At 41.6% G+C, this 19,925-nt stretch overlaps 1 protein-coding gene across 2 annotated transcripts; it reads right to left on the reverse strand.

Annotated features, from left to right (window-relative positions):
• Positions 1-815: 815 nt before the first annotated feature.
• LOC127370854 (alpha-2B adrenergic receptor) lies at positions 816-15,538 on the reverse strand. 2 transcript variants are annotated; one of them, XM_051413298.1, is made up of 2 exons: positions 15,232-15,538; positions 816-6,349 (listed from the first exon to the last, which is right to left on the reverse strand). In XM_051413298.1, exon 2 carries the CDS (start codon positions 6,186-6,188, stop codon positions 4,683-4,685), a length of 1,506 nt encoding a protein of 501 aa, XP_051269258.1. In that variant the 5' UTR covers positions 6,189-6,349; positions 15,232-15,538; the 3' UTR covers positions 816-4,682. The 2 variants fall into 2 exon arrangements, with proteins under 2 accessions (XP_051269258.1, XP_051269257.1); XM_051413297.1 differs by lacking the exon at positions 15,232-15,538 and adding an exon at positions 9,182-9,525.
• Positions 15,539-19,925: the final 4,387 nt, after the last annotated feature.

Consider the following 19,925-nt stretch of genomic DNA (forward strand, 5'->3'; position numbering starts at 1 on the left):
ATTTGAAAAAAAACAAAACTGAAGCTGTCAGATAAACGTAGTGGAGTAAAAAGCCTCCAAAATGTTGTAAAGTAGACGAATAAATTAACATAAATTAAAGTACTAATACTTCATAACTGACTCTAAACACTAACTAACTATCTAGCTAACAATTTATGTAGATTATTTTACTATGTATCTAGCAATTTGCTAACATTAGGAAGCTAAGTTTCTTAAAAAAGGATGAAAACTGATGCAGCAGATATATATTTTTTTATTCCACACGTTCTTCCTTGTCAAAAGCTGGCGCCTACATTACCCACAATGCAATGCTAGGTCTGAAGAGAATCACGTCTTTCTCCACATTATTTAGCAGCTACCTCTGGAGACACAGGCTTTCTGCCACAGTGCCACTTTTGATGCAACCATTAAGAGTCACCAGAGTTTTAAAACCGTACACATGCAGGTTTAGAGCCGTCCTAATGGCAGTAAATTACACCGCTGGAAGCCGTCAACACATTTCCATCTGCACAAAGTAAACAACACATAATTATCACCTTTAATATTAAACTGATGGTTATTTTTAGGTAAATTATTAGGTGATAATAAAGTGCTGACAGCCTACAAAGTACACAGGGTTAGTTTCTGCTGCTGCCTCGCTCCATGTCGGTATACTGTGTCTTACACTCGGGTCAAAGGTCACCGAAACAGACAATAATAATTCTCCTAAAACACTCAGACGGAGAGAAAACAGCGATGGTAAATTGTCTGATTCCATTATTGTTTGTCCTGTAAGTGCTCACAGAGTCCCACCCTCCCTCGGCTCAGACAACAAGCAGTGTTTATTGTCTTTATTCAACCCTTAATATCAGGCGATTTCAAAATAAAAGCATCTCACTGGGACACAACAGCACAGGAGCAGAGATAGAAGATACAAGCAGATACAAGGCAATACTGAGTGGTACTTTAATACATATTCTTAAAGTCCAGCTGAAATCACTAAATTTGTCCCTTTTTGCAGGAATAAAAAAACATTTTCTAATTTGTCGCTAATATTATTTTTAAATGTTGAAAGAAGGACTTTGGTCCTTTGGTGTCGAGTGTTTGTGATGGATCTTTTGCTCTGTGCTCCAATAACAGTTGAGCCGCGGTCATCTCCCTCCTTTCCTATACGTAGAGATGCTACATGCTAGGCTAATATATGTTTGATTAGCTTAGCATATAGCATATCTAAGTACAGGAAGGAGGAAGAAGGTTTAAGAAGGTCAGTTGAGATTGAGAATTTAATTCTACAGAGATCAGTGGATTCACACCAAGTTGGTTTAAATTTGTGCTGTTGACTAATAACCGTCTTCACAGTGCTGCCACATCCAGGGAGTTTACATCAGCATGCTAACATGTTAAATTAAGATGTTGCATGAAACTTGCACAAAGCGTAAAGCACTGCTGCGTCTAAAGCTGCTAGCATGATTGTAGATAATAATAATGTTTTTAAAAATGGAGCACAGGACAAATTAACAGATCTTTTCAGGAATGAACATGCAATTTAATTTCAGTTGGACTTTAAAACAATAAGCAAGAATACTGTTTTATGTTTAAAGGAGCAATATGTAAGAATTTTAGTTTAAAACATTAAAAAAGTAACTAAAATGATCAATAGAATATGTAGAAATTAAAGTTTTGAGGTTTGTGATAAAACAACTTTGTGAAACGCTGTTTACGACAAATTCTTATTTATTCGGGCTTTCTTGTAAATTCTTCAAACGTTATAAATGAATTAAACAGAAGATAAATATAGTAAGGTAAATCAGGATGACATGAAACACTGAGAAACTAGGATTCACATTATTAATCAGCTGTCAGCGATCAATCAGAGTGATCTCTCTCTTCGTCTATTCACGTAAACAACATCTTCGTTTTCTTCGCGTTCTTTCTCGACATTCTTCAAAATGTGGTTGTCTTTTCGACATAGCTTAGCTTAGCATATAGCATATCTAAATACAGGACAGGAGGAAGTTGACCGAGTTTCCACAAGGGTCCAAACTTTAAATACCATATGTGAAATCAGCCACCAGGAACATCGCTAGCTCCAATACCTAAACTTTGCGTATCGTCTGATACCATGTGCATTATAAAATAGCGTATACTACTACACGATATCGTCGCTGTCGTTGTTCTATGTCCCGATTCATCCTGCTGGGAAGTAGCTGGGACCCGTTTCGGGGCTAATGAACTACACGGCGTCGGATCGGTGAACAGTCCAATATACTTGCCGAGTTTAGGCGGTATCAAAGGATTTCCTGATACTGTTTTGGTATCGGAACAACTCCAGTGGACACCCTGACGGTCTGCCGATACGCTGCCCCGAATTTGTTTGGAGCATCTGTTGGACAGGTGGCCAATTCTTACATAGAGCTCCTTTAAGCTAATACTGTACAACAGCTGATTCCAGCACCAGCGTTATCTTACACGTGAATACAGTACTGGATGCTTCTATTGGCTTTAGAAAGATAAGAAGTACATTTCTTGAAAACATGCAGCTGCAGCCTCACACACACACACACCAGAGGAGGATCGTCTTCATCAGGGATTCTGCTCTTCGTCGGGGTCAGCGCCGAGTTCAGATACAGTCTGTATTGCTTTGGCAGCGAGCACACTGAAAAGGGTACGAAGCTCACTGTCCATTTAGTTCATTAAATATTGCAAATAAATCAAAAATCTGAATGAAAACACTCGTCGAGTTGCAGCAGCGCGGCCGACAACACATGCACCGACTCCCTGAGGAGGAAGAAATAACAGCTCAGCTCACAGTTTCCTTCTTTCATGCAGCCTCTCACGCTCTAGTTTTCCCCCTGTTCAAGCCTCAGGCGATCATCTTAATGAGCAACTCCCGGTGAGAGGAGTAACATCCACTGGTCCACAGACACACGGGAGTACATAAAGAAGAACCAGCTAACCAAAGTGTTAGTCAGAGCAGCGGTTCTCAAACGGGGGTGTTTGAGTGCTACAGAAAGAATCTGACATTTTAAAAAAAAGCGTTATATCAGTCTTATAATTCCTAAAATAATTACACTGTAGGTTCAATGAACCACATTTAAACTTAATGTCGTCTTTGTGTTTTTGCTATGAATTTATTGATTTTAAACATCTGTAATGAGGCGTTTATAAAACCTTTTTCTTTCTATTAAAAATGTCAGAGGGTACCTGGCTGAAAACATATCACAAAGGGGGAATATTAATCGAGTACCACTGAGAGTCTTATTCGACCCACTTTTCATCAGTCTGAGAGAAAGAAATAACGTCAAACTCTGTGGCAACACAAACCTTTTGTATGCTAACTGTACTAGCTGCTATTATCTACTTATAGCAGTCCTATTAGCTGACTCTAACCGTACTGAGAGCTCAAAGGCCAGAGGGACGTCTGTTCACATCACTAGAGCTCAAGTCTCAGAGACCGACGAAGGCTCCGACCAGTACTCTGACTCTGGGGATGAAGACTCAGCGGGTTCAGGCAGCGACAGGAGAGCAATGAAACCAGTTAATCTTTCAGTAACTGTTAACGTTATCCATCATCCATCGTATCGATCAGTCCACCGGGATTTGTTTCAGTGAAGTTGGAAGTTATTTATTCTGTGTGTTGAACACCCAGACTGTGTGATGTTACACTGTGTTGGAATAAATTAACTAAATGTTCAGTCTCCTTCAGAATCATTAATGTTGAACATTTAACAGGTACGTGTATATTGTTATCCAATCACAGCAATCGTTCCGCAAATTTGATCAATCTTTGTAGTTTCCTGAGTCAAACTCAGTTCCTTGTTCCGTGCTGTGAAATGCAGAAATCCAAACAGTGCGATTTTATTCTCACTGGAAGAAGTTGTCCTTGATTTTTAATGAATTATACAAAAAATAACAATAATAATCGCAATTATATTTGCAGTTTTCACTTAATTTCATTGCAAAATATGTGTAAAAACATAAATGCATCGCAAAAGAAAAAAAGCTGAAGTGAAATTAGGCATTTAGGGCCCAAAAAAGCCAGCAGAGAGTTAAGTTAATATCATAAACGCGTGACTGGGACAATCTTTATTCGGGGACGGCAGCCCTACAGGTCGCAGATGGAGGAAGAAACAAAGAAGGAAAACAGCGAGAGGCACAGAGAGGACGATGCTCACATTTTCCCTGATCTTGTGTTCTTTGAGTGCCCATTTTATCTCCGATAAAGGACACTTAGTGATATTTGTTCTCTTCCAGTAAGACCCTCAGGCAACTCTCCTCCTCTGCCATGCATACACTCACACACAAACACACATCGTAGTTCTGTTTGTACTTTAAATTACTGAACACAGACCCTGTATCCTCTTGACTTCCGTTTCAAATTGTAATCAAATCACTCTCCTTCAGTCATTGAATATACAATTACACTGTATTCTTAAATAACATTAAAGATAATTGATTCAGCCACTTGACTGTGGCTTTCTGAAATCTCCTTTGTCAGTGTGGCTCTGACTCAGCTAACGGCGTTCAGACCAACACAAGAAGAAAAGAAAATGGACGCAATTTCCTCTTAATGTACAAGTGTTTGTGTCGATGCTTCAGAGGGTCAATCCCGGTCAAATTCAGAGAGAAAGAAATCATTTTTATCTTCAGATAAACGGTCCTTCTGTCCACCGGCAGTTCAGAACATAATACCACGTTCCTGTCTAGAAGAAAGTACCCTTTGTGTCCCGGCACAGTATCCTCTTGAAGGCCTTCCTGAAATCATTGTTGAAGATGGTGTATATGACCGGGTTGAGGCAGGAATTGCAGTAGCCAATCCAGAAGAAGAATTTAAACAAGGGGTTTGGGATGCTGCAGGTCTCGGGGCACACAGCCTGGAGAGAGTAAGAGAAGAAAAAGGGGAACCAGCAGATCACAAACACTCCCATCACAACAGCCAGCACGAAGGTGAACCTCTTCTCCCGGTTCACCATGGCTTTGCGGCGTGAAATGGGCGTCCCCTGGATCTTAGGTGTTTCTTCGTGTACCAGTTTGGTGCCGGATGACGTGGCCATAGTGTTTCTGTACCTGCAGGCCAGGTTCAGCACCTGAACTTTAAACCCTTTGCTTGCTCCCGTATTTTGTTCGTCAGCCTTGTTCGTCTCTACTTTCCCGTCCAGCTCGCAGTCGGAGCCGGAGCTCGAGAAGTTGTCGGGAGGCGCCTCGCCGCCTTCGTCGGGATTCGTCTGGGGCTCTTTGTGGGGAACAGCTGAAAGGATTTGGGGGATTGCCGGAGCTGCACTCGAATCAGGAGGGCAGTCTTGGCTCGGGATGTTGCCAGGCGGGTTTCGATGCCATAACACGGCTGAATGTGAGCCAGACATTTTGTTCAGGACTTTATCTTGTTGGCAGGCAGTCGTACCTCCTTGATCCCCGTTCTTTTCTGACTCTAACTTCACCGGAGGCTCGCTGGTTGCCACAACTGCGTTTCCTCCCGCTACCGCTTTGTGCTTCTGTCCGGGCGGGCAGCGTGTATGCTGCTTGGCGATCTGATAAATCCTCATATACACCAGAATCATTATCACACACGGGGCGAAGAACGAGCCGATGGTGGAGTAGAGAATATACCAGCGTTCGTTGTTGAGTTCGCACACCTCTTCACCTCCCTCGCTCTTGTCGAGGGTGAGAAGAGGAGGGAAGGAGATGACCGCGGAGATCAGCCAGACGACGATAATGGCCGCCTTGATGCGTACGGGAGTGCGCTTGGCACCGTAGGACACGGGCCGGGAGATCGACAGGTAGCGGTCCAGTGCTATTGCGCACAGGTGCACGATGGAGGAGGTGCAGAAGAGAACGTCCAGCGCCAGGTAGATTTCACACCAGATGGAGCTGAACGCCCAGTAGCCCTGCAGCTCGTTCGCCAGCGAGAACGGAATAATGAGCGTGGCCACTAAGATATCTGCAGCAGCCAGCGACACCAGGAACAGGTTCTGAGCGCCCTTTAGCGAGCGCGACGTCAGGACGGCGATGATGACTAGGATGTTCCCGACGATGGTCAGGAGCATCATGAAGGTGATGGCGATGGCAAAGGCGGCGGTGGCTTGCGGGGTGTAAGGCGAGGTCCTGACGGTGCTCCGGTTGCAGGGGCGGGTGCTGGAGATGAGGCTGATGTTCCTGTTGGGGAGTCCGCCGAGCTCCGACAGGCAGGGCGCGTCTGGGGAAGCTGCCATGGTGGTGATGGGGTGGGAGCTTTATGAACGGACTCTTACAGGTTGAGAGACAGCAAAATGGCGTTTCTGTGGTAAACCATCGAGGATCAGGAGTTCCCCATTAAGAGGAGAGACAGAGGGGGGCGGAGTCAAGGTGAAGCCATGTGATCTGTGATGAGGACCTACGAGAAACAGAGACAAGATATTAGTGTAATTTATGTTATTTTGCATCGTTTTTTGTATATTTTTCTATTTTCAGAAACAAAACTTAACACATAACGTCCAGGACACGTAAAGCATTTACAGTGTACGAGGGAACCATTTTTACTCAGGCAGATGTAATGTAAAGAAGTAAAACGACAGAAGTATTGATCGATCGGCTGTTTCTGAGCAGAACTACCTGAAACCTATTTTACTGTTTTGGTACTTTACCACTTTAACCAATTCCTTCCTCTTTTGATGCCATGAGAGAGCTACAGAGTGGGGGTGTAGAGTTTAAGCTACTTTATACTTTTACTCACATTCATCTCACAGCTTTAGTTACTTTGCAGAGTTACACTTTGTACAGATTTTAGTACAGATACATTTTACTGTATTTTATTCTTTTTTACATTACATTCCTCTCTGCTGTTGTGCCAAATTGTACATCAAAATATACACATTTATAAGATTAAACCAGTGCTTCTGAACCTTTTTATCTGTATATTCTTTTATTAAAGTGTCCCATCCAGCAAAGAAAAGACCCTAAACAGCAACATGTAAGACCTCTCACTCACTCACGTTTTAATTTCTGCTGCTTGACTTCAGGCATTGAGGATCGTTATGAAATGAACATCAGATAAAGAAAAGATGCAGCGTCCATACAGGCCCCACAAACCGTGAGACAACTACATTATTATGCATTCACTCCATCCACTCATGAAAATTAGTCACGGCTTCACCATTTTAGAAAAAGAACATTCAGCTGGCAGAACAATGCTGACTGATGCACAACGCCAACTGAAAAATAATACTGTTTGTATCTGTGTTTCAGACGGAGACCGTGGAACCGGTTGTGGCTTTTTAACATAAAATATGTAAAAAGAAATACACTTCTAAATACTTCAGTAGCTGCTGTTTTAATTACAGCCTTGTTTATGATACTCTGTGACCACAAGCCTGCGAGAAAGCAATAAATTCTGCTATTCTGTCCTGTAAATCAAACTTTTTCCATTAAAAATTACTGCCCTTCTCCGTGATACTGCAGTGCTGAATGAGAACACGTTCATGGTTTCAGATGTAAATGTTGGAGGCTAAAGCAGTTGAAATCATCGATTTAATTTAGAAAAGACACAAAGAGTTTGTGTGTCAGGACTTGTTGTTTTTTTCTGACTTCCTCTCTCATTAATCACCTGATGACCCTCAAACCCGGATTACAAATAATCTGCTCAAAATTCATCAAACTGCTCGTTTTACACAAACTCCTGCAGATATTGTGTTCACTGTTTGTGTTCATTGTTCAGTTTATCAGCTGTTAATTTCCATAGAATAATGTCACTGTGGTTTAGATGAATTCTGATGTAACATTTCCTGTAAATATTACAACAGAAGGTAAGTTAAGTCATACAGAGTTAGATGAACCACTGAGATATCGGCTGACTGTGTGAAGTTTTCTTACAGCCCTTTAAATGAAGAAGACCTCACGACCCCCTGTGAAGCATTGGCGAGCCCTAGTGGAGGGTCTTGACCCTCAGGTTGGGAACCACTGCTCCAGAGAGTCGAGGTCTGATAGTATACTTCAATGTCTGTATCTGTAGAATATGTGACAGACATTATAAATATAGTGTTTCTGTAGCAGCAGAAGCAGAAACGCTCTGTGTGCAGTGAGGCAGCCGTCCCCCCGCTGCGTGGACGAGGGGTCGGATTTATCTGCTTGAAGGGGTCCTGACCCCAATGCTGTATGCAATATAAAGCAGTTCATACTAGCTCCACCTGGAGCAGCCATAACAGTAAACTACTACTCTAACATCAGGATTCCCACAGGTCCTGGAAAATCTGTCAATTTATATGTAGTTTAATTTAGTTTTCCAGTCATGGAAACACCTGGAAATTGATTAAAATGACGAAATATCCAGGAAATAACTATTTTATCCTGGAAAATGTTTACTCAGATCGCCTCCATCAAGCTTTTTCTATCACCGACTAACTGACATATAGATAGATATTTCATTTTATGTACAACTGATATAATGAACCCAAATACTGAACACAATACTGTGAATATTGATCAGAGATGAGTTTAGTAACCTTTTATACGATTCTCTGTCTGTATTATGTTTTTTAAACAATCATACAGACTCATTATGATTCATATTTGACAGATTTAGTGTTTTCTGCTCATTGTTCTATCAGCTCTTTGGTTGATTTCTAACACAGGACGAGACTGTTGATCAGAGACTGAAGCTCTGTCTGTTCAGCTCTTCGAACTTTAGATCTTAAATAATATTAGGTTTAAAAATAAACTATTTCATTTAGTTTTCTTCCAAAAACTGACAAAAATACTGAGCTATAGACCGACTGCATATATATTTTGAGTTTTATTACACCCCTTAAAATTAAAAAGACCTTTGGACCCCCTTGTGAAGTTTGGCAACCCCTAGTGGAGGCCCTCACTCCCAGGTTGGGAACCAGTGAAACGGACTCGCAGCAATCATTTCAACATTGTAATGAACCTGAAACTAATTTTAAAAAAAGAATAAAACTGGAGGTTGTAAAATAAATAATTACTTAATATCACTGAGTTAATATTTTGAGAAACTTTCTCAATATAATTTTGTCAGAAATGAGCTTCCGTACAAAACAGTTTCTTTCCTGTATTTAGTTGATTAAAATGTGCGTTTCACAGGCAGAAATACAGATGTTTGCACAGTAAACGTGGCTGCACAGAAAGGAATCTGTGCATTGAACATGTAGGACAGTAAACTGATGATCCAGAAGCTTTTCATACTAACAAACACAAATAAATGTGAACTCACTGGAATATCTTCTTCACTCCGGCTGCGTCATTCTGTGCCAACAACTTTAAAACTTCATTTTCTTGCAAGAAAATGCAGAATGAGACACAAAGTACACTGTGGATGAAATCCCCACAGCCTGGATCAGATCCCCACAGCCTGGATCAGAAGCGGAGAGTCAGGGAGAAAATGCACAAATAGATCCGAGGAGATAAAGCAGGAAAAAAAACACTTTTCTTTAAAAAGTAAATCACAAAGATTGTGGGTAGATCCGTGTCCAGGGCTCCTCTTTACATCCCGGGTTTGTGCTTCCAGTTCGGACTCTGGAGACGGACTCTGCTCGCTCGGGGCTGATGTGCAGAAACTGATGCGGATGTTACCGGATAAACGAGGACGCGCTTTTTTACGCGCAGCTTCAGCGCGGCAGAGCTCAAGTATTTTACTACAGTAAGTCACAGTTACATCACACTTTATTCTACTAAATAAGATTTTAACAAACCAAACCAATGAAGGAGTTTTAAAACAGGATGCTCTGTAAATAATTCTGCCAACTGGAACTGAGCGAAAGTGTGAAAACTGCAGATAAACAAAGACTAAAAATAACTGTGTTTAAACTCTGGAGCTTTTCTTCTATATGTAGTTGATCAAATCAATAATTTATAATCAATAGCCTCATATCCCCTTTGTGCCTGCGTCAGCGTTGTGGTTGTCTGCCAGAAGCTGTCATACATTGACTGTTGATCCAGTCTGAAGCCACATTGTTACCATCCACTGTTTAGATCTTGGTGCTTTTTAACTCTAGATTTGAACCGGATGAAGGATTTTAGTCATTTTCTGATAGATTCAGATTAAATGTGAAGAATGTGGCTACAGGAAGAAACAGCTTCATATGTTTGACCTCCTCCCCACAGTGGAGACCTGGACGACCCACAGTGATCTGTAAACTGTGGAGAACAGGCAGGTTTGGTGCAATGCTTCAGTGTATGCTAATAAAAACTTTATTTATTGAGTTGAATCAACTCAAGTAAATTTCAAGTCAGATAAAAAAAAAAAAATATAATAAAACTTGTAGATTCATATTAGAAACAAAAGATTAGTTGATATATTTTATTTTCTCTCATTTACAGGAAATAAAAAGGAATAAAAACACGACTAGTTCACATCGTCTGTCTCTGCTGTGACACAATAATCATTAATGAGCTGCAGATATTAATTAATCACTGTAAAGAAGTCATTCACATTAATTAAACTCAACTCAAAAACAAATTGTTGAATTAACTCAGTTGTGAGTGAACTTAAAGTTGTTCAGTGTTTTAAATACAGGAGATATAGTTTCAGTTTGTCCATTATATTGACTTTACATCTTTATAACAGTGTAATGTTATTATAATGCTGTTTATGAATCATCATAAGTCAGATTATGCCTCCAAATAATTATTAATGATCCCAAAGTGTAAAGATTTTTAATTGTTTTTAACCTCTATCAGCTGCATGCATTTAATTTAAAATGCATTTAAGGTTTAAATAAGTTTGGAGAAATGCTGCATATGAGTTTAACTACAATTAACTTAATTTACTGAAGTTACCTGAACAATAAATATTTAAAACTTAATTTAATAAAGTTTGAGTTGAACTAACTCATCGGGTTTTACAGTGTATTGAAGAACATCTTCATCATTTACATGTTTGTATTTGTAAGTTTAACCACATTATTTCCTTTAATGACCTTTAATTACACAACGGCCTCCGTAATTAAAAGTCTATTAGAGCCTGTTTATAATTCAGCTCTGTTGGTTCTGATTTAAAACCTGCGTCTGTCTTTAATAACAGGAAACAATGCCAGTGTTAAACAGCCAGTGTAAAGTATGTTAATGTATGCATGTCAGGAGCTTCTCTGTGGGCGGATTCACACAGAAGATTAATGTTCTGGGAGAGTTTAGTGATTGTTGTGACTTCTGGATTTATCACAGCTGCTCATTGCAAGAACAAAACAAACAGTTAAAATGTGTTTGTGAACAGATTTGAGGAGAGAAATAGTCAACAACAGAATCTGGATCCATATCTGATCAGCACTGTTTGACAGTTTGATCTGAGTTTGGTGAGTTGAGCTGGACGGACTCACTGAGAATGAGCTGTCAATCACAAGGTAGCCCCGCCCTAAAGCATACCCTGCTTTATGGTCTGTTTTACTCTAAATGGGACCATCAGTTACTAAATGAACATCATGCTGTATGGAAGAAGACTGAAACTAGAGACTGAGACCAGAAACTCATCAGGAAACTGTTTACTGAGCTCATTGATCAACTGAGAAGTCGGCTCATTTCTCCATAAGACTCAATACTATTTGACATTGTATGCAGCCAATGGAGCTCCCCCTGCTCGCCGTTAGAGAGAATGCAGACCCGAAAGCTCAGTCAATTATATTATTTTACTTTGTCCCATCTGCTAACATGGAGTCTTTATGAGCTGTACTGCAGTCAGCCACCAGAGGGAGATAGAGAGAGAGAGTCTATACTGCAGTCAGCCACCAGGGGGAGACAGAGAGAGAGAGTCTATACTGCAGTCAGCCACCAGGGGAGATAGAGAGAGAGAGAGGGTCTATACTGCAGTCACCCACCAGGGGGAGAGAGAGAGAGAGAGAGTCTATACTGCAGTCAGCCACCAGGGGGAGATAGAGAGAGAGTCTATGCTGCAGTCAGCCATCAGGGGGAGATAGAGAGAGAGAGAGAGTCTATACTGCAGTCACCCACCAGGGGGAGATAGAGAGAGAGAGTCTATACTGCAGTCAGCCACCAGGGGGAGATAGAGAGAGAGAGAGTCTATGCTGCAGTCAGCCACCAGGGGGAGATAGAGAGAGAGAGTCTATACTGCAGTCAGCCACCAGGGGAGGAGAGAGAGAGAGAGAGAGAGAGAGTCTATACTGCAGTCAGCCACCAGGGGGAGATAGAGAGAGAGTCTATACTGCAGTCAGCCACCAGGGGGAGATAGAGAGGGTTTGGATCCACTTCTGGAAATTTTCAAGGGGATCCGTTGACCTCTGACCTCAAGATATCTGACTGAAAACGGGAACCCACGAGTGTCCACTTTTACAGACACTAATTTCATGCAGTTTTTTGCATGTGGTATAAATATGTTAATTTAGTGTATTTCTGTATACTGGGATCCATAAACAGTGTTAGAATTGTATAAATTGGGAATGACTGGAAAGCTGAAACATTAACTTGATGCCAACCCAATTTATTTACAGCGGGGATGAACAGCGTGCCGCCTCCAACGCTGTTTCTCTTTTATAACAGGAAATTCACATGAAGTAATTCAGTCAGGAAAGGTTTTTGTAAACTTCACCAACTTAGTTTTTGTAATTTACAGAAACATTTCTGATTTACTGGGTATTTAGTTTTCACAGGACAAATAAAAAATACAAAATTAAAGTCAGTGTTACTAAAATTACTGAAGCTACTTGATCAAGAATGTTTTTAACTTACACAATTGAGTTTGTTTTACTTAAAATTGTAATGTAATCAGTTTGAACAGTTTTAGTTTGAGTTCAATCAACTTATCTGTCAGTGTTTTACTATAATATCTGATTTTACTGCGGTTGATGTTTAATTGTGCCCTAAACACAACTTAATTTAAAGAAATATGACGTATAAAGTCATGTTTGATTGCTCAGAGGTTTAAAGCATGTTAAATAAAGATGTTATTTCAGCATTTTCTCAGATTTTGGTTTAATTTAAAGTCTGCAGGTTTTTATTGTTTCAGCAGGATCAGCTTATCTCCCCAGACCAGCTACAAACTCATTTCCAAAAGGTGTCGGTGTTAAACCGGCCGTTTCCTCCTCAGGTGACTCAAAAAGCACCTTCGTGTGCACTTTTTAAACTCTTCTACAGAGTCAGTTAATGTGTCTCCGACCCCGAAGAAATCCTTACTGACAGGAAATGTTTCAAAATGCTGCTTTTTTCCCTGTAATCTCAGATAACTGCCAAATATTTATCTCCAGCTCCGTTTATTGTCATGCAGGTAGGCTGGCGGAAAATTGCTCTGGCATTTACACCTGACATAAAGTAACAAACAGTGAAGTTAAAGAGAGCAGACGCGTCCATTAGTGTGAAGTCAAGCTGACAGAATGAGGACGAAACCTTAAGAAACTATACAGACTTTTAGGTCTTTAATATACAAGCAAACTTAAATAAATATCTAATTAAACATTAATCTCTTACTGAATGAATCCAATTATGACTTACGACTATATTTAGTAAGTTAAAGACTAAATAAGTTGGTAACTTTAATAAGCTTTCACTATAATCTATTTTAAAGCCCATTTCTGCCAATTTGATGTAAAAAGATTCTCTAAGTAAAGTTTCTCAAAAGATTGATTTAGAGATACAAATCATTATTTTATAATTACTTACAACTTGCTAGTTATCTAGCTAGCTAATTCACATTAGTTCTTAGACAGTTAGCTAAAGTTTTGCTAACATTAAGTTTTGTCTTTTAACCAATCTTCAAAATGTGTCTTTTCAACATAGTTGTTAAGTGAAACAGTTGTTGGTTCAACTTAATATCTTAAGTTCATTGAAGACGTTTTCTCAAGTTCAGTTAATTGGTTTTACAACTCTTAACAAGAAAATGTTGTTCAACCAAAGTTAACTCACATTTTTAAAGCAACAAATTAACTTTTATTCTGAAGTTGAACCAGCTCAAGATGTTTGTATGAGGTTCCAAAGAAGTTGGGACACATTAATAAATAAATATATAGAGAATTTAACAGGTAAAAAAATAATCTGAACCAGTAATGACAGCTGTCAGATGAATGTAGTGAGATAAAAGGTAGAAGCTGGTATAAAGTCCACGCAATGATGAAGACTGAGATGTGGCTGAAAGCTCCAGAAAGTTTGCATTAAATGTAGATTTTTGGTTTAGCATTGTTTTGTTTAAGTATTATTTTCATTCATATTATTTGATCAATCTCCATAAACCCAAAATATACAATGTGAAATCAGTTATATGATTGTAGCATTTATTTTCTGCATGTTAGTTCACTGCAAACTTCAGTTACTGTGTGAATATTATCATATATAGTTTTCTCAGCTGGTGTTATTCTGCCCTCTAGTGGCAGCATCCACGTGCTGCAGTGAGGCAGGTGGGGGGGCAGTAGCAGGTCTGTGATCTTCCTCTGGTTTGTTGGTAGAAACAGAGCCTTCGATAATAGTCCACATTGTGGACTAAGTGTCGCACTGCATCCTTCTCCTTGACACCACTGATTTCAGTCTAGGCTACTAACAATCAGGAAAAATACATAAAAACATTAAAATAAATTTAATCGAATTGTTTATTTTTTTTTTAAATGTGGGAGGAAACCGAAGCTTCTCGGAGAAAACCCACGCCAACACAGTGAGCACTCTGTACTCCACACAGCGAAAGGGAACTGAACCATCCCCTTATAGCTGCAAGGCCACAGTGTTACACTGAGGCACCTGTGTGGCCCTATGATGTCACGTCCAGATATTTTGTCTGATTTAAGTTTTTTTTTCATTATGTGTAAAATGTGGGCGAACCGAAGCCTCTCGGAGAAAACCCTGTGTCAACAATCATTTAGTACACGTGTGTGTTTGTGCGCGTTTGTGTCTTTCTGCATCCGAAGCACGCAGTGAACGGCTTGAAGAGACATGAGAAGAATCTGGTGACACCACTTTTGTTTTTTGGTGTCACCAGATGCTTCATCAGTGTCTCAGTGAAGAATCCGTAAATAGTTGCATCCTGGGAGAGCAGGCCTAGCTGCAAGATCTTTGCGCTGCCGGTCTTCTTGCACAAGTCTTTGTGCACTGCCCTGGCCACTCTTTTGATGTGAGGGCCGCTTGGTTTTACGGCAACATCGCAGCCTGAAATCTGTTCCAGGAGCATTTCTGCCAGTGAATTGCTTATAGTTGCAATTTCGTCATAACTCAGACGGATATTGGAAGTAATTGGACTTTTCATGATTTTGTGAATAAGTGCAACCACCACAAGCCTACAGCGGATTTCGTCCCACTGATAGGTGGATTGTGCCGTGGTGTCAACTACAGCTTCACCTGCTCCACTGGTGATCGGTTCCTCGATGGACTGGACGGGGTTGAAAGTTGGTTCTTCTTCATCCACCAAGATGTTACTAGCCTCAACTCTGATTGGGGACTCGATGGACTGGATGGGGGTGGAAGGTGGTTCTTCTTCCTCCACCAAGATGTTACTAGCCTCAACTCTGATTGGGGACTCGATGGACTGGATGGGGATGGAAGGTGGTTCCTCTTCATCCACCAAGATGTTACTAGCCTCAACTCTGATTGGGGACTCGATGGACTGGACCACCAGAGTGTCACCTGTGTCATCGCTGACAGCAGCCTCCAGATTGATGGAAGCTGGTTGTGACGCAGGTGTCACGCAGCCGTCTGTGACTAAGGGAGTTTCTGTGACTGATCGCTGGGTGATCACTCCCCTGATCTGCTCGACAGCGAGACTTGCATGGTCCCCTTTGTTTTTGTTGAGCTTCAGCTGTCGGTTGAGCCAGTTCCGTACTTGCTTCAAAAAGGTGTCCACCTCGCTCTGGATCTCAAAGCGAAAGTCCATGGAGGGGTCCTGCTGTAGATGGTTGGTGATGATTTCGCCGAGCTCTACGGCGGCCATGTTGGTTTGTCCACTGGAGATTACCTCTGCAATTATCTCGTAAGGGGACTTGTCTTCTGTGCTCTCACTTGCGTCCTCTGTGTTTGAGGAAATGATGCTGCTTAGTACTACATCAGCCTCCTGCATTAACCGTCTCACAGATGACCTTTTTTCTTGAACGCTTTTGTATTTACGCCTGAGCTTTGTCACAAGGCCAAGCAGTGACCCCATTGCAAATCTCTGGGCATAAACCGCCTTGAGCTTATTTCCCACGGTCTTCCAGAGGGATATCTTCACAGATTCTGCCACTGATTCCGGTAGAGAACCATCCAAATCTAGTTGGAGCTCTTCAATGATCTCCTTTACAATTGTAGAAGCTACCTCGTCGCTGTCCTGAGAAAATCTGGACTCAAACGTGTCGTTATCTTCATCCGATATTTGGACGTTGTAAATGATAGGTGTGACTGTTCTTGCCTGTTCTTGGAGGATCTTTTTTACGGCTGATGTAGTTTTTTCAATGAAGTCGTCAGTCTCGTCATTAAAAGGTAAAACGGGTGTCTGCCATGACTCCCCGGTTGCAATTGGTTCAGTGTCCTCTGGCAGGTTGTCCAGCATTTCCTTGTTTTGTTGACCTCTTTTGATGGTTACCTTACTTGCACAGTTTTTTAAGAGTCTTGCTACATGTTGTACCATGGACTTCAGTCTCTGGGTGAAGGGACGAGAGACGAGAGGTTTGATGGCCTCATCGCTGCCTCCACCACTGCCAGAGCTCTGGGAGAGTTCATTCACTCTGGCTGTGACCTCCGTCACCACGGCCTCGGTTACCTTTTCTGCACTTCGGCAGCTGATGTCTTTGACGCCGATTGCCTCGGCGAATGCCAGGGAGATGGTGTCCCCTAGACACCCGCGGACATCGTCTTCAGAGACACCGCTTTTCTGGGATCCGGTAGATCCAGGAGAGATTATGTTGGAATTGAGAGTGTGTTTCCTCTTCGGTTGGCTCTGTTTGAACAATACGTAAATATGTTCGAATATAATATTAATTATATCCATGCACATGTTAGTAATTACATCCTCTGTTTTTTTATCTAGAGACCCGGACTCCAGCAGCGACCATTGTAGTGTGGTCAGCTGCTCCAGGCTCTGTCGGACGAGTGCGCGAACACTCTCTGTCGCGGCTTGATCCATTTAGTCGGTTTGTATCTTTGTATCTTCAGTCCTGAAGAATCCAAACTTCCTGTGTTCGTGTCTTTGGTCTCGAAGTGAAAGTGTCCTGAAGAATCCAAACTTCCTGTGTTTGTCTCTTTGGTCTCGAAGTGAAAGTGTCCTGAAGAATCTGAACTGAACCAGGCTGGATTTGGATCCAAGGTGCATAGTTTCAGACAGAATGTTCGTCTTTGTATCAAAGGAACGTTCTATTGGCTTTAATCTTTGGATGACATCATGACAATCCAATGACATCACTGGACTTAAAAAAAACCTGCAACATTCCCACATTAAAACAATTTAAAAATAAACACACTAACTATTTAAAATTCTGATTCATAATAAAATTAATTAACTACTATTAATAGCAAGTACGTTTAAGGATTTAGAATTCTGCATTGAATAAACTACGCTGAGTTTGTGGAATCAGTAAATTATTTAGTTTATCTTGCATTAATGCATTAAATTAAGTGGTAGTAATAGGTTCACTGACTTACTTTTAAGAGTGGATGTTTTTGCAATGCAGTCTGAAAAGTTTGCATGTCAGCATGTGGTTAGAAAGTGATATTTACAGTATACTTTACTAATAATAATAATGTGTGAGCACAAGGTAGCTAAAATTAGCTAGCTAGCCAATTAACATGATGACAATTACCCAAAAATAAAACCAAATAAACCACTGTGAGAAAAGAGACATATAAACATAAAATCCTGCTTGTAACGAGACATTTGCTATAGTTAACGACATTTGTAAAATCATAAGTGCTGGTACGATTTGAGTACATTTGTCATTGAAATATACAATGTCAGAGTGGCACTGGTATTAGCCATAAGTTAAAGGTGTATTGAAAACACCTAAGATGCTTGAACAGAGAGATCAAGAGCTAACTCAGAGAGAACGGAAATTCAAGTCAGTATTAGAGAAATGGAAAACCCAAGTAAAGGATGCTAGTACAAGATTGAAGCAAGAGTGTTTGTATGACATGATGGATGTGGTTGAGAAGCTGGAGTCTGACGGTGCCATCCTCTCCTATGTTCAGTGGGGCAGTGTGTGCTGGCCTATGGGAGTGGCAAACTGTCCAATACTTCACAGAACTACTGCACCACGCGCTGAGAACTGCTAGCAGTAGTGGAGTTCACATCACATTTCCATTACCTCCTGGGGCAGCCCTTTATTGTCAGCACTGACCACAGCAGCCATTGGTGGCTAACAAAAATGAAGGAGCCTGAAGGACAGCTTGTCAGGTGGCTCGAGAGGCTCGTGAGTACAACTTCAGGATCATCCATCTCCCTGGTCGGTTTCACAGACAGCCTCTCCAGGAAACCCTGTCCCCAGTCATGTCTATGTAGTCTGCCAGGCCCCTCCCTCAAGCCAGTGAATGTCGGTTAACAGGCTTTGCAGTGCGAGTTGGACTCTGTCATCAACCAGGTGATGCTGAGTCCAGTGAGGGTAGAAGGACATCCAGCTTCCACAGCAGTGAGTCTAATGGGGGTGGACAAAGCTCTCCCTGCTGACACAAACAACTTAAAGCCGCCTGCAAGAATCTGCCCAACGAGGACCAACAACACTGAACTGTTTTGCAGCTGGTCCCTGGAGGAGCTATGGCAGACACAGGAAGCCGATCCAGATATTGCATCTATCAAGACATGGACGGAGGCCAGCAAACGGTTTTGACATACAGCCCAGCCACAAAGACCTATTGAAGCAAATGTAAGCAGCTCTACATCCAAGATTAAATACTGGTTAGGCGGTTCTACTGCCTGGACACCCAGGACAAGTAGTGCTGGCTTGTGTCCTCCGGCCTGACGCCACGAGACAGAAGCATGACAGGCAGGTTCGTGGACATTTCGATGTGGAGCGCACAATTGCCCAGCTGCAGACCCGATACCTCTGGTAGCAGATAACATGTCACTGTCTAGTGTGGCACCTGTACCAGCTGTGTGTCCAAAGCTCGGCCACGTAAGACACCACAAGCCCCCATGGGTACCGTTAGACTGGGAGCCCCAATGTTGCACATTGCCTTGGACATTAGGGGGCCACTAACCACTAACAGAGCACAGCAATTGGTATGTGCTTTTGATACAGGACTATTTAACCAAATGGGTGGATGCTTTTCATGTACCCAATGACAAGGCTGTAACTGTGCTCGCCTCAGAGTGGGTGTGTCATGTTGCACAGTGAGCAAGTCCGGAAGTTCAAGTCTGAAGTGTTCCAGAAAATGTGCACGCTGTTTGGTATCAAGAAAATGCTTCCGACCTCAATCTGATGGCCAGATTTAAAGATTCAGCAGCACCCCACTGATTCTAACCACAACAGCTGAGCGTTGCCACTGGGACTTCATTGTCCCTTATGCTGTCATGGCCTACAGAGCAACAAAGCACAGTGCTACTGGTTCCACTCCCAACTTCATGATGCTTGCCGGGAAGTGACTGAGCCAGTGGATCTGGTGGCCGGCCTGCCTCTGGACCCTGACACCACCCCTTTAGCCCCAGAGTAGGTCCTGCACCGGCTGTTTTCCACTACTGAGGCTGAAGAAGCCTCCAGTTGCACCTCATAGGATCCAGCAGTAGATGCTTCACTCCCGTCTACCTCTCCTGAAGAGAAAGTAAAGGGGGTTAGCCCTGAAGTAAGCATTAACTTCCCTGTGCTTCCTGAGCCGAACAGGATTGCCTAACATAATGTAACTGGTCATTGAGATTAACCAATTAAATTTTTGAGCACATTTAGACACAAAAATGGAAAAACGATAGCTAACTAGCTAGTGTACATCAGTAATTACCTATAACATCTGAAAGCTAATGTTGACAAACTGCTAGTTATCTAGCTAGCTAATTCACAGCAGTTCTTAGGCAGTTAGCTAATGTTTTGCTAACATTAAGTTTTATCTTTTAACCATCTTCTAAATCTTCTGTCTTTTCA

The sequence above is a fragment of the Dicentrarchus labrax genome, unplaced genomic scaffold (genome assembly GCF_905237075.1).
Source record: "Dicentrarchus labrax unplaced genomic scaffold, dlabrax2021, whole genome shotgun sequence".
Classification (NCBI taxonomy): Eukaryota; Metazoa; Chordata; class Actinopteri; family Moronidae; genus Dicentrarchus; species Dicentrarchus labrax.